A 15,082-nucleotide genomic window follows, 5' to 3' on the forward strand; every position below is an offset into this window, starting at 1 on the left:
CACGGACGACTCTGGGGTTGCGGCACTCATCTTGCTTTACTGGCCGAGGGAGCCGGCATACAGCTTCCAGGTCATGTGGCCAGCATGACTAAGCTGCTTCTGGTGAACCAGAGTGGCGCACGGAAACGCCATTTACCTTCCCGCCGGAACGGTACCTATTTATCTACTTGCACTTTGACGTGCTTTTGAACTGCTAGGTTGGCAGGAGCAGGGACTGAGCAACAGGAGCTCACCCCGTCATGGGGATTCAAACCGCCAACCTTCTGTTCGGCAAGCCCTAGACTCAGTGGTTTAACCCACAGTGCCACCCGCGTCCCTTCAAACCAGCAGTACTTAGGTCTTGTCTGAATGAACTTTCATCGTTCTCCCTCCTCCAATCCCTAGCACCACCAGACATCATTCCAGGGTTTCCACTGCCTCTGATGAAAATTAGATACTGCTGAGTAGTACATACTTGTTATGACACCTTGGTCCAGATCTCCAGTTGCCTTCACCCAGCTGCTTTTATGTAAAAAGCATGAAGGGAATGGAGCCCTGCGGCACGCCTAGGCCAATGATGACATCTGGTGGTTTAGTGGTTTAGTGCACACCTGAATATATTTCAAGTGAATGTAACAAAACATATTACTCTGTGAAAAAGAAACATGGCAAAGGACACACTGATTTTTGAAGATGATGGACTTTATGGAACTCGTGGAACTGAAGACACCGGGATCAAGCAGATGAGATGATGGAGGAAGATTGGAAGAAATTCAAACTATATTTAGGGAAATATTTTAGAACATAAAAGACTGAGTATCTATGGGAATATTTTGTTGTTAAGGCATTAGGGAAGAACAAGATGGGAGGAAAAAAGATAAATGAATTAAATTTAAAAGACTGAGGTAAAAAGGGGAGGAATAAAGATATGCTGATTAATATTTGAAGTAATGAATAAGAAACTGCTAAAGATGACTTGAAAAGGAAAATCAGTTAGAAGGGATCTGGGGAAGCACAAGAAACAATGGTTGTAAAAGTTGAATTAAGTTGATATTTGTTTGAATGTATTTTTTGTTACTTGTTCTTTTTTATTTTTATTTTAATATTTGTTTTATGTGGGATGTTGAGGTGTATATATAAAACCAATAAAAATTATTTTTTTTAAAAAGGACACACTGATTTTGGCAGTATGATATAACATTACAGTATATCTAGTTTCAAAATAATATTTCAATGGTCATCAAGGAACTATTTCCTGTTCATAGAAGTATCTTACCACCATCACCACCTTTATATTCAAGTATCAACTGGGAGAACTTAGCTGCTTCTGTAAATCTGTGCATAATTCTGGTCTTGAACTCTACAGCACATTTTTAGAGATGAGCTAAAGTGCTCTTAAACCTGCCTAACAAAACATATAATTTAGTGGCAAAGGTGGATATTTTAATATTGCCAGGGGGTTGGCATTCATACTCCAAATAACTTCCCTCTTTTTTTCATACTACAACAACATTTAAGATACCTATACTGTACAACTTTGCTTGCAATCCTAAACACACTTCCCCCCCCAAATAATTTTTATTCATTTTCCAAATACAAAATCACAAAAAGCAAAACGAAAACTCAAAACACAAAGAAACAAAGAAAAAAACCAAAAAGAAAACATAAAAAAGAAAAACATCTCAAATCTTATATTGTTTATTAACATTGTTGACTTCCTCAATTCCCCCCACACTGGGTCCATTTTATCATTCCAGTTAAGCAGTTTTCATCTTATATCTTAAATTAATCTAACATGTTTTATCATTAACACTCGAATATTCTATTCTAAAAATATCATCTATTCTCCACCAATAATTAATCAATTTATCCAAATCAAAAATTATTTTCCCTTCCTTCTATCTTCTGTTTCTCCCCTTAGCCTAGAATTTTTTACCAAGAACTTTCCGTAAAATTAAATATTAATTCTTATATCATACTAACATTTAAACACATTATAGCAAGTTTAACCCCCCTTCCCCTGAACTCAGGGTCTCCCAGATTCTTCAGCGGGTTCCATAAGTCATTCCAGTTTTGGACCATCTAAATCAATCAAGAAAGTTACATCTATTACTACTCCTCTCCCCAGTCCCACCCTGTCCCCCAGCCGCCCCACCATTCTTCCTCAATCATGCCCTGATGCCTCCCCAATTCTTCAAATACTGTAGTACCAAACCATCCAGCAATAATTCCATTTTCAGCCCTTTCTCAGATTTTATTCCCTTTGGATTCTGACCCCAGTATGGATCCTGCCCTCCCTCTCTCACTAGGAGGACATTACTCCATGCTGGTTCTTCTTTGCTGACTCCGTGGATCAAACAGCCACTACTGGCCACTGGGGCTCCGTTCTACCTCCACTGTCGGAGGCAGGAAGCCTCTGAACACCAGCTGCCAGGATTGGTAGGGAGGACTGATGTGCTCAGGTCCCAAAGTAAGGTTACTAGATTTTTTTCAAAGAATACAGGGACACTTTTTTTTTTGAAAAGAGAAAAAAAGTTATTAAAAAAGTTTTGTTTTTGTTTTTTAAAAAAGAACTAATATCTTCTCTTCTGTGGTTTCCTCTGTTGCGCGGCCTTCCTCTGGGCCCCAGCCTGCTCTCTTGGAGCGCTAGCCACTGTGGAGTAGGCTCGGCTCGGGCCTGGGCTCGGCCACATTTCCTTGCCCTCCCAGTGCTCTCCTACCTTTCCTCCTCAGCAGTGGCAGCAGCTTGGCAAGGTCAGGGCTCCCCTCTTTTTTCTCCTTCCTCTTTCTCTCTCTTCCTTCTCCTTCTCCTCTCCTCCTTCTCCCTGCGTCGGCCCTGGGGTTTTCCTGGCCCCAAAGTGCCGCTGGGCAGTTGGCCAGGTGACCGGGCATTCTCGCTCCCAGCTCGATTTGGGGCGCGGGGGTCAGCGGTTCCCCCAGTTGACGCGCCAGGTGTCCCCAGTTCCCCCTCGGCAGTGGCGGCGGTGGTGGCAGTCTCAGCAGCCCGGAGCCAGCCTGGTAGCACAGTTGGCTCTGGCTGGCTTCAGGAGCTGCTTGCTGCTGTGGCGCCTGCCATTTTGCCTCGTCGGAAGTCCCCATATGATGTGTCTTGTGCCGTTGAACCAATCACACAACATACATTCCTACTAATAAATCTACAACACATTAAATATAAATCCGGGGACATTAAATGAAATTCTGGGACATTCCAGGGATGGATTTTGTCCGGGGACAGATTTGTAAATCTGGGGACTGTCCCTGGGAAATGGGGACGTCTGGTAACCATATCCCACAAGCATCTGGTTGGCCACGGGGAGAACAGGAGTTGGGACTAGATGGGCCATTGGCTCAATCCAGGATATAAGGTTCTTCTTGTATTCTTTGGTGATCACTCGTAGCTGAGTAAGATTGCCTTCCATAAACACGCTTTTAACAATGGGTCTGTAAGTGACTGTGGAGGCCAATTCTGGATCCACATGGCCTTCCACAGTGGGGACATTGGTTTCCTGGCAGGAGTTGATCACGGTGTGGATTTGCCAAGCGTGCCTTCCTCTTAGCATGTTTCTCCCTTGCATCCTGAGATCGAGTATCTTCAAAGTCCATGACACCTTTGCAAAAGCCAGGTGGGGCACAGGGGTTGGCTGAATAGGAGAATACCCTGCTTGAGTTGGCTTTTATAACCCAGTGTTTGTTGCTTGCCAACCCACAGTCTTAATGACTGAAGCACTAGAAAACTGGATTATTGGCAATCATATAACAATGAAATAGTGGCATCATCACTCACCAGGATGTAGCCCTTTTTGCTGTTCTTTGGTTACTTGCGTTCCCCACCTCAAGCTCACAAACTGTGTAAGAACTGCACTTATTCAGGGTCAGTAAACAACATGCTGGACTTTGCCCTGTTAAGTTAGAGGCTTAAGTAAGGGCAGCATAGCGGGACAGAAGTAAAGCACCAGCTGTCAAAGGGTGGGAAAAGGCAGCTCAGTTTTGAGCCAAGCCAACCGTTTAGAAGTAAACTGGGATTAGCAAACAAATGAAGATATCATACTGTGTATCACACACACACACACACACACACACACACACACACACACACACACCTCCCTTGTATTAAATATGTCAAGCAGCAAAACATACAATTTCAACCAGAATCAGAAAGACAATCCTTTGAAAGGGAAAGGGCAGAAAGATTGTTCTACAAAAACAGACATTCAGCTCTTCCATGGTTAGACAAAATTCAATTGATGTCAATGGGACCTGCTTCCATGTAACATACTTAAAACAGGGGGGTTGGTTTCTCATAGAAACCCCTGGAGATGTTTATATTGTGTGTGTGAGTATGTGTGTGTGTAACATTATAACCTGATACTTGGCTAAACAAAAGCATAAAATTGTGCAACCCTATTTGTGTAAGGTGGTGCTGTGGGTTAAACCACAGAGCCTAGGGCTTGCCAATCAGAAGGTCGGCGGTTTGAATCCCCTCGACGGGGTGAGCTCCCGTTGCTCAGTCCCAGCTTCTGCCAACCTAGCAGTTTGAAAGTTCGTCAGAGTGCAAGTAGATAAATAGGTACCGCTCCAGCGGGAAGGTAAACAGCGTTTCTGTGTGCTGCTCTGGTTTGCCAGAAGTGGCTTAGTCATGCTGGCCACATGACCTGGAAGCTGTATGCCGGCTCCCTTGGTCAATAACGCGAGATGAGCGCCGCAACCCCAGAGTCAGTCAGGGGTCCCTTTACCTTTATAATGGGTATGTGTCCTCAGGGAGAGAGGAATGTGTGGCATTTGCCCTTAGATAATCAAGGTTAAAGGTTTTCATGGTGCCTAGAAAAAGTTTGGTTGATGTAATAAATAGGATAAGGAAGATGCCACCTAAGGTACCACCTTTGTTAACATGCGCTGGTGTAAAGAAACTGAGTTGCCCTGCTGCATGCCCTGACTTAACAATTCAACCCAGCTGGATTTAATTTCCCACGACTACAATCATGAATTGCGATTCCTCTGTGCACATACATCCCACATTTACAGACTACCTTTCAAATAGCTGGAGCTCTTGAGCAGGTTGAAACACAGGTTAAGGCCAATGGGTACAAGCTTTTATATCTAAGTGTTCCAATTTCAAACCATGATCCTCGTAATCCACTTATGAATGAAAGGTTGCAACAAGATTTCACAGTGTTGGCAAACTTCTCCATGGTCAAGGAGAATTTTGTACCTGAGTATTACCGTAGTTGTCATGGTCCAATCGCTGTGCCTTGTGCCTCTCCTATTAAGGGTGTTGTTGCTAATACAGTAGAATGATATTTTTATTTGCTTCTGTTTACTGCCACCTTGTGGTTATACAGTTGAATTCCAGAGCAGTGGCCTTAATATCTGCCTTCCCATGCAAGCTCCTCATCAGTTCAACTTCTCCATTATAAAGGGCAGTGCTTCTTTATCAGGAGGGTACACAGAACCGGCACCTCTTTTTGGGAGGTTCAAAAGTGTGACACTTGCTGTAACAACTGTAGTGGTGAGTACTGGCACATATTTTTTCTAGAAAAAAAGCACTGGTAAAGGGTTTCCGTGGAAATATACATATATAAACCTCCCTCATCCACCACCCCCCCAACACAATGTGAATGAAAGTGTTCCTCACATATGACCAGCCATAATAGAAACACTGAAATGAATAACAAAACTTGTTCTATCTCTTATTAAAATGTACCAGATATAATCAGAGGTTGTTTTATAAAGGGTCGTGTTTTTCTGCACCTCACCCCCAGAAGCTGGAAACAACTCAAAGAATTCAACCAATCGTTATCAAGCATGTTTTAGATTCCTAACTTCCAGTAAAATAAAACCTGTGATCCAAACTCGGTATACTTGGGACTCCGGGAAGAAGTTCCACCGAATTGAATGTGACTTACCTCTGAGTTAGGATTGGTTAGGATTGCACTGTAAATTGCCTTAAAAATTGCCTTTAAAAATATGGTTTGGGGTGGTTGTGGTTGTGGTGAGAAAGATGCGGGAAGGTTTGGGGGTTATATTACTGCAGTAATAGCTCTTCATGCCTAAATTGCACAATCACAAACACAAAGCTGCACACAGGGTGGAACATGAGACAAGGAGGAAAAGGAAGACCAGGGCCAGCTCAAGGAATTTTGGCACCTGAGCTAAACCACAAAACGGCACACCCCAGAATCTGGAGAAGAAGGGGGGAGTGAAGATCTACATCAGGAAGAGGGGGGTGGGGCTCAAATAAACCACACCCAGTGGCTGCAGTGGAAATCAAAGGCTGTTGCAGGAGGGGGCGCTCTAAATCACACCAGATGGATGCAGAGCCCAGGAGACCCCAAAGGGCAGCCCCCACCATTTCTTTCCTAGGGGTGGGAGGAGACCAGCAGTGCCTCCTTTTCACCAAGGAGCCATTGTGGAGGTGGCATTGGCGGGGGCCGTCAAGGAGGACAAAGACCTGGCTTCCAAGAAGCCCAGCCCAGCTGTTGCTGCCACTGTGACAGGGGATGCATTCCATGTAGAGCAGATTGGCTGCCTCTGTGGATCCTGGTGCTTGAGGTGGGCTAGCCCTGGAGACACTTGCAGAATGAGAGAGCCCTCTTTTCTAGAATCCTGCTTGTGGGCTTCCCACAGACATCTGGTTAGCGACTGTGAGAACAGGATGCCGTACTAGCTGGACCCCTGGCCTGATCCAGGAGGCTCTTCTTCTGTTCGCTTCCTCCTTTTCAAAAGGGAAAAGCGTATCACAGTGTGGGAAGCAACCACCCCATTGTCTCTTTCTCTCACCTTCATCAGAAACCCCTTCTGGGCAAAGCAGCAGATCATGGCAAGGCGAAGAACCATCCCTTTAACTCTTTCTCTTTACCCACTTCTTCCAAAGGGCAAAGCAGCAGATCACAGTGAGATAAGGAGGGGAATCACCTTTTCCTTCCCCCTCTCCTTCTTGGCAAAGCTCCCCGACACCATCAACACTTAGGTAGGCAAGAAAAAAGGAGGCAAAGTGGGAAGGGAACCTACCATATCACTGCTTGACTTGCCCTTCCTTCAAAGACCCTTCAAAAACTTTTCTGCCACCACTCCACCACCGCCATTTGCCCCCAAAGACCCTCCAAAAAATCCACCAGAGGCAGGCAGCCTACCTTCGGCTGCAACCACACAAACTCTCAACAGTTCCTTCCAAAGAGAGGGGGGGAGGAACGGAAGGGGCCCCTCAGACTTCTGGGACTGCTCTGCAGAGTGGTGTGAAACCCATGTTGCCAACTTCAGGGCAACATTTTGATTCACAATTTGCCTTCTGGAAGGACTAGAGACTTACTTTGGGGGTGGTGTGTGAGAAAGAAAGCTCGGGGCCTTGCTTCCAGGGCCGGTGCTAGGGCTTTTTGTGCCCTAGGCAAAATCACCTTCTGGCGCCCCGCGGCACATGTGTCATGACGCATGCGTCATGCCCCACACACAACACCGCTGACGGCCCTGCATCCCCTCCATAGGCGGGAGGAGCGCAAGCCAAAAGGAGAGCTCAGCGCCCTCGCGCCTATGGAGGGGACGCTGTGAGCTCCTCAGTGGCTGCAGCGAGCGAGCGGCGGCAACAGCAGCACCCATAGCTGAAGGCTTCAGCTACGGGCGCTGACGCCGTTCACTTGCTGCAGCCACTGAGGAGCTCACAGCGTCCCCTCCATAGGCGGGAGGAGCGCAAGCGCGCGCCGTGGGAGGGCGGTGGTGGTGCGGGGGTTTGCGGGGCAGGCTGGACAGCACCCCCTCCATTTACGCACCCTAGGCAACTGCCTAGTCCGCCTAAATGGATGCACCGGCCCTGCTTGCTTCAGTTGCACCATGGATAAATCTGTCTTTGCTACTGTCTTTGCCGTACCAGAGGCAAAAGCGAGGGAGGTGCCAAGAATAGTACATACACTGTACATCAGCTGGGTGACAGAAAAATCTTCACGGGGCATCCTTATTTTTGTAGAAACCAGTTAATCAAAACTACCACTAAAGTGTACATAAAACAGCCATGCCACAGGCTCAGTCATCTACACCACTATTGGAATGGTTGCATAAGGAGTCACACCTCTGTGTCACATGATGATGAGGCCCGACATTTCAAATCCTAACCTCCTGCTGGGAGGAGCCTTCACACACACTTCTGTGGAGAAAATGAAAGGGGAAACTTGAGTGAAGCTACTAAAATTAAACATATGCCTCTTTCCAAGGGAAAGAGTTGTATATGTATGTGTGATTGTATATGTGTGGTTCTGTATTAAGGGTGTGGGGGGGTGTGTGGTTATGGCCCCATTCACTATTATTGAAATGCAGCCCCAACAGCTTTCAATAAGGTAATGCAGTGCTCAGCCTGAAAAAGGTTCCCTCACCCTGATATGCCACCATCTGTACTTAGTTTTGATTCAAGACAATGTGAGTTAGATCTTGATATCATCTGTTCTGCTGCTACTGGTAGACACTGTGATATGCAAGTGTTCTCTTTAATTGGGAACTCTTTGATATAAAAGCAGCACGTGTTCTTTTTTGTTTTAAACTCAGAATGTTTTGATGTTAAACGAGACAAGACCTTATACATCAAAGCAAGTTTGGACTGTGTATCTTTGTGATATTGATTCCTTGTGGACACCTGCTGTGCTTCTGAACTTATACCGTACATCCTAATTCATGCCTCCAAGAAACCCATTACAGTTGCTTTAACTAGGAAAGTTTCAGGGCACTGCTGTGATTCATAAAAGCAGCTGCTTTGAAGTGGTGAGATTCCTTTATTGCACTGTAGGATATGCCCCAAAATGAACATACATTTTCTGCTCTTCTGGGTAAACAAGTGTTCAAATGACCTGTCTCTTTCTTCCAACAATTTATATAATAAACTTATTTAAAATTTGTATATGTTAAGCTACCTAGTTATTGGATTCATTCCAGAAAAAAAATCAGACATGCTTATGTTCCGTGGAAAGCAGATAATTTTTTCTGAATGCCAGTTACTGGGAACTACAGGTGCTAGAACATTTGCAAAGCTAAGCAAGGCCCAAGATGGTTTCAAATTGGATTGGGGACCACATGTTGAGATTCCTGCATTGCAGGGGGCTGGACTAGATGGCCCTTGGGGTCCCTTCCTACAGTGACAGAGGAAGCCACTTAGGAGCCGCGCCTGGGGTGGTCGCGGGGCTGCCGGAGTCTGCCTGCCTCCTCCCATTCAGCCACCCTACAGCTGGGGGGAGGCAGTGGGTGGACTGTTTGGCAGTGGGTGGAGCCTGCGCACACTCAAGCCACTGTGTCTCTCCCAGGAGAGACTCATTGCTCGGGCGTGCTGCAGGCCCCGCCGTGAGTGCCACCCGACATTTTGTCACCCCCCTCAGTGGTGACACCTGGGGTAGCCCACACCCACCGCACCCCCTTCCTCCGCCCCTGCCTTCCAACTCTACAATTCTGTTGCACTCGGGTCCTGCATACGGGCTTGCCATAGGCATCAGGTTGGCTGCTCTGAGAGTGCTGCCAGCAATCTTCTTATATTCGTATTCATACAATGGAGCAGATATCCCCAGGCAATATTCGATAGCTGACCACTTCACCCTATTGTTCTTCAGTGGGAGTTGTTAATGAGCATTCAGGAATCGCATTAAGAGTTCTATTGGCGATTTAATGAGCAAGAATCAAGGCGTCGGCAAGGCAAGGGTCCAAGGAGCAAGACGTCGGCAAGGCAAGGGTCCATGGAGCATGAATCAAGAGGCCAGATGCAACCAGGCAAGGATAGCATTGCTGTGGCAAAGAGCTGAAGGGAAAATGCTGGGCTTTTATCCCTCCCAGCTCCTGCCACCAGGTGCAGTGAGGTATCAAGTGGCCTCACCTGAGTGACCACTCCTTGCCTCTCCAGCACAAGCTGAGGTCTTCACCTGTGTGGCCATGCCTTGCTTCTCCAGCACAAGCTGAGGCAGGCCCCAGTCCTGCAAAGCACTACAGGCCCCAGAGCCTGACTCCTGCCCATACTCCTGACACAGGGGTGGCCACCTCCCAAGAGACTCTGATCTACACACAGAGTTTAAAACTGGGAGTGATCTACCCCCTTCAGGTCGCTGTTGAGTTTTTTTAAGGAAGGGAAGCCCTGTTTCTTGGGGTTTAGGTCAAACTTGTTGAGCTTCTTTTAGGAGGGAGGGAGGCCCATTTTTGTTTAGGGCTTCAGGTCATAGTTCAACTTTTTTTAGGGAGGAGGAAAATTTTGGGTGAGCTTTTTTTAGGGGTGCCAGTGACCTACCAGTGATCTACCACAGACATCCAGTGATCTACTGGTAGATCACAATCTACCTGTTGGACGTGCCTGCTGTAAATCAAGCAGAGAGAAAGCTGCTTACAGGCGTACCGGTATCTTCCTCTTGCTGCAGAGTTCCAGCATCACAGCGTCACCCAGAGGCACAAACAAATATGAGTTATCCCTCTCTCTATTTCTTCCTTCCTTCCCTCCCTCTTCCATCCTTAATAAAATACTGGGGGGGGGGGCAGATAAGCCCCACATAGAAAGCCCATCAACATGGGGGATGACTCTTTCAAATACAGTATTTACCAGTAATGGGGGGGGGGAGGCACCTAGGCCTCTAGGAGCTGGCTGCTATGCCTAGGAGTAGGACAATTAAAGAAAGCAGAATGATGCATATGCTATGGTAATATATCAATAGAATCATAGAATTGTAGTCGGAAGGGACCACAAGGGTCATCTAGTCCAACCCCTGCAATGCAGAAATTTTTTCCTCAGGTGGGGCTTGAACCCACGACATGGTTGAAATATTATGCTGATATGCAGCAACACCTTGGAGCCGTCGTGGCTGCGGCCGTGCCTTGCCTCGCCCTCGCCTGCCCTGCCATCCCCTCTCGCCTGCCCGACCCTCCCGTCCTCTCCAGCCAAGCAGGGTAGCCGCCAACGCTGCCAGCCCCAGAAGCACAAGGTGGCCGCTGCCGCCGCCGCCACAATGTCCTCGGGCCCACTGGCCCTGTAGCCCCGCCCACATTCCCACTTTGTGGACCCTCCCCTCCCATGTCTTGGCCCCGCCCCTGAACGGCCATGGCTCCCCCCCCCCTAGTTTTGATCCTGGCTACGCCCCTGCTACTGGTGTTAAACAGGGATGCATTTTGGCCTCTTCCTTGTTTAATTTTAATATTAATGACATAGTTAAAGAACTGGAGGGCCTGCACTTTGCCCCTGCCACAATTATTGATCAGAAACTCTCTGTTTTAATGTACGCCGACGACCTAGTACTTGTATCTAGAACCCAGTTGGGCCTGAGGCGATTGCTTGCAAAAATAAGCTCATATTGCACGAGGAATGATAAATTACGATAAAACGCAGGTCATTGTATTTGGGAAGCGCCCTAAAAAGCATGTTTGGCACCTGGACAAGCACATCATAAACCAAGTAAAGACGTTCAAATACCTGGGACTGGTTGATTCAGAAATGGCATCTTGCATAGCTGCCAAGTTTTCCCTTTTCTCGCGAGGAAGCCTATTCAGCATAAGGGGAAATCCCTTAAAATAAGGGATAACTTGGCAGCTATGCATCTTGGAATGCACAGCTGTCCAATATTAAATTGCAAGCCTTTAAATCGGTAAAAGCTATTTTGAAATTTGCTGCTTGCAATGGGGGAAACCTAGTCAATCCAGCTCTATCGGTGTACAAAGCAAAATCAATGGCCCAGATTTTATATGGTGCAGAGGTTTGGGGCACTTCAAACGTTTCTGGTCTGGAACCCCCACAGAGCTATTTTTTATTATTTAATATTTCAACTGGTATATTAAAGTGTTTCCATAGCTTTCTGCTGATTAGGTCATGTTTTGATAATGTAAATGTCCTAAGATTTCTACCAAATTTGTATATATTTTACTGAATTGCATTGTATACATTGCAGCAGCCTTTGGCTATAAGCAATAAACTTGATACCTACAGCAACCATTGAAGGGGCCGGCACAGCCAATCCTGGCCCCTCCACCAACCAATTTATTAACCAATGCCTAACTGCAACCTTACAAGTTGTGACGAATTGTAGGCGTAGTAGGCGCAGTAGGTGAAAACCAAGTGGCACCAGCCAATCAGCCAAATGGAAAAATTCCTACCAGGCCCCTGCCCCAAAAGCAGATGACCCCATGGCAGGCATAGCAAGGTCAAACGCAACAGCTTAAATAAAAACCCAGAGCTGGAGCAAGAAGGCATCTTCAAATATTAAATAAATGCAAGGAGTGAGTTCCCAGGAATTGCAAGCCCCCTGGTGATGAATCAACCATATATTAAATAAATGCAAGGAGTGAAACACCATTTTCAGAACCAAGGTGTCCGTGATTTAAAATCGCTTTTGAGACTAGAGGTCTCCAAAACACCCCCCAATAAATCACACTTCACACAGAAATGTAAGTTTGAGGTTTTTGGCATAATATTGGCCACAACTTTATTTAAAATACTTTATTTAAAATACAAAATGTGAGTGGTTGCTTAGGAAATGAAAGAGCTGATAAAAAAATGTAAATCTATGAGTAGACACAGGAAAGATATCCAGAAGAGGAGGAAGCTAATGGGAACAAGGACACAAATGCTAGAAAACACATAAAAGAGGCCTCCATGTGACTCCCTGCAACAGGGAATAGTAAACTATCAGATCCAGGTCCACGCAGATCTCTACACCCACCCACCCACACCCCAATGGTGTGGGGGGGGAGCGATCTGCGTGGATCTGGATCTGATGCTATTCCATGTTGCAGGGAGTCACATGTATAATAGTATGTTTTGGAACTTCAGGTGGGCTTGGAGATGCACAGCTTTCCTCTATATCCACAACGCAGGATATGTTTAGAGTGTCAAGATCTTGTAGATGGCTTTCCGGTATATCCACGATGCAGGATTTCTTCGGAGTGTCGAGATCTTCTGCCTGGCTTTCCTGGATATCCACTATGCAGGATTGGTTTCGAGTGTCAAGATCTTCTGCCTGGCTTTCCGGTATCTCTACGATGCAGGATTCGTTTCGAGTGTCAAGATCTTCTGCCTGGCTTTCCTGGATATCCATTATGCAGGATTGGTTTCGAGTGTCAAGATCTTCTGCCTGGCTTTCCGGTATCTCTACGATGCAGGATTGGTTTCGAGTGTCAAGATCTTCTGCCTGGCTTTCCTGGATATCCACTATGCAGGATTGGTTTCGAGTGTCAAGATCTTCTGCCTGGCTTTCCTGGATATCCACTATGCAGGATTGGTTTCGAGTGTCAAGATCTTCTGCCTGGCATTCCGGTATCTCTACGATGCAGGATTGGTTTCGAGTGTCAAGATCTTCTGCCTGGCTTTCCTGGATATCCACTATGCAGGATTGGTTTCGAGTGTCAAGATCTTCTGCCTGGCTTTCCGGTATCTCTACGATGCAGGATTGGTTTCGAGTGTCAAGATCTTCTGCCTGGCATTCCGGTATCTCTACGATGCAGGATTGGTTTCGAGTGTCAAGATCTTCTGCCTGGCTTTCCTGGATATCCACTATGCAGGATTGGTTTTGAGTGTCAAGATCTTCTGCCTGGCTTTCCGGTATCTCTACGATGCAGGATTGGTTTCGAGTGTCAAGATCTTCTGCCTGGCTTTCCTGTATCTCAACTGTGGAGGATTTCTCTTTAATTACCAGATCCAGCAGAGAACCACACTTTGAACATGTAGTCAGACTCTCGCTTTTTACCGAATTTCTTGGGGTAATCACCACTGCAATTTCTATTCGATATGGATCTGTTGTGGTGGTCCTGATGCAAAATCTCTCCATCCCAACCAATGCTGCACTCAGCAGCTGGAAACCAGCAGCGATATAGCCAAGATAAATAGAAGGTCCAATATGCTGCTCGCTGGGAATTGGAGGCAATTCGAAAGTTTCTGGGAAGTCAATTTTCCCATTCTGCAAGACAGAAGACATGTTCCATATCACAGAAATCAGGACAAGGATCCCTGCAGGTATGTTCAGGAACGCTCCGAGCCTAAAAAAGGTTAAGAGGAAATCCTTGTGTTTTCCGGGCTCGAACATATTGCACAAGGCAAATGATATTAATACTAGGGCGGCTGAACTCATAGTGGAAGCTAAGGCCATTAAGTCCTGAGCAATAAAAATTTTCCTTGGGAGGGTTGGATATCGCTCAGTGAGACCTTCACAATGCCAAAAAGAGTTGCCGTCGTCAGAAGGGTTTCTCCAAAAACAGACATTCCAGATTCCAATCCAGACGTTTCCAGAGCCGTTTTCTCCACGCCACACTCTCCAGTTGACACTGGCTGTGGTTGCAATGCACAGAATGCAGGCCAAAATACTCATCAAGAACCCACAGAACTGGAGGCAAGAAACTACGCTCAGCAATCTCCCCACCAGGGAGCCTTCTCTCACCCGCAGGGGGGGTTTGGAGAATAGAGGACCCAGGGAGACTTTGGCAGACATCCTGGAAACAAAAGAGAAGACAACATACAGTGAGGGAGGGAATAACAAGCATGTCTAGTCATTGAAGGACATCCTCCCTCCTGGCCAGAAAGAAGCAGCAAAAGAAAGAGTTCCCCTGCTCTCTCCCACCCCCTGGTTAGGTAGAGACATCTGATCCAGAGAAGCCGACACACATACTTCCTTCCAGCACACTGCTCCTGATTGAATATACTGTTGCATTGTTCAATGTGAAAATGGCCCTAACCACAGCAACCTGTTGTGGATGGGAATCTGCACATGATTTCACTGTTTTGCTATCTGCTACTGCAGCTATCCTTTCCCACAGAGCAGAAACACACCTGAAGGCATAGTGAGGAATGTTTAATCCCTACACTTACGTGAAATGCGTTCCTCAGCTAGAGTCTAGCGGGCCAGGAATAGAGCAGGTATTTGCTAGGTGCTCCTGAGCCTCAAAAAGACTCAGCTGCTGGCCACTGAGCTGACGTTCACCTGAGCAGCCGGCCCCAGCAGCAACTGCTCTGCAGAATTCTTAGGTCAGTTACTACTGTCCAGTTAGAATCCTGACAGCAAGACAAATCATAACTCCAGGGTACTGGTCATTTGAAACAGCAGGAAAGTGGGAAATGGGAGGGAACTCAGTTCCCTTCTTTCCGAATGCAGAGTGTCTATTCCAGGACACTGTGCAGTTC

The 15,082-nt window shown here is 46.5% G+C and overlaps 1 protein-coding gene across 1 annotated transcript in view; it reads right to left on the reverse strand.

Moving 5' to 3' along the window:
* LOC148684716 (uncharacterized) overlaps nucleotides 1-14,579 on the reverse strand; it is a 66,366-nt gene extending 51,787 nt beyond the window's left edge. Inside the window, 1 exon segment of the mRNA XM_088676004.1 lies at nucleotides 12,987-14,579. Coding sequence (XP_088532130.1) covers nucleotides 12,987-14,393 — 1,407 coding nt within the window. The 5' untranslated portion in view covers nucleotides 14,394-14,579.
* Nucleotides 14,580-15,082: the final 503 nt, after the last annotated feature.

This window comes from Zootoca vivipara, chromosome 8 (genome assembly GCF_965207765.1).
Source record: "Zootoca vivipara chromosome 8, rZooViv2.hap1.1, whole genome shotgun sequence".
NCBI lineage: Eukaryota > Metazoa > Chordata > Lepidosauria > Squamata > Lacertidae > Zootoca > Zootoca vivipara.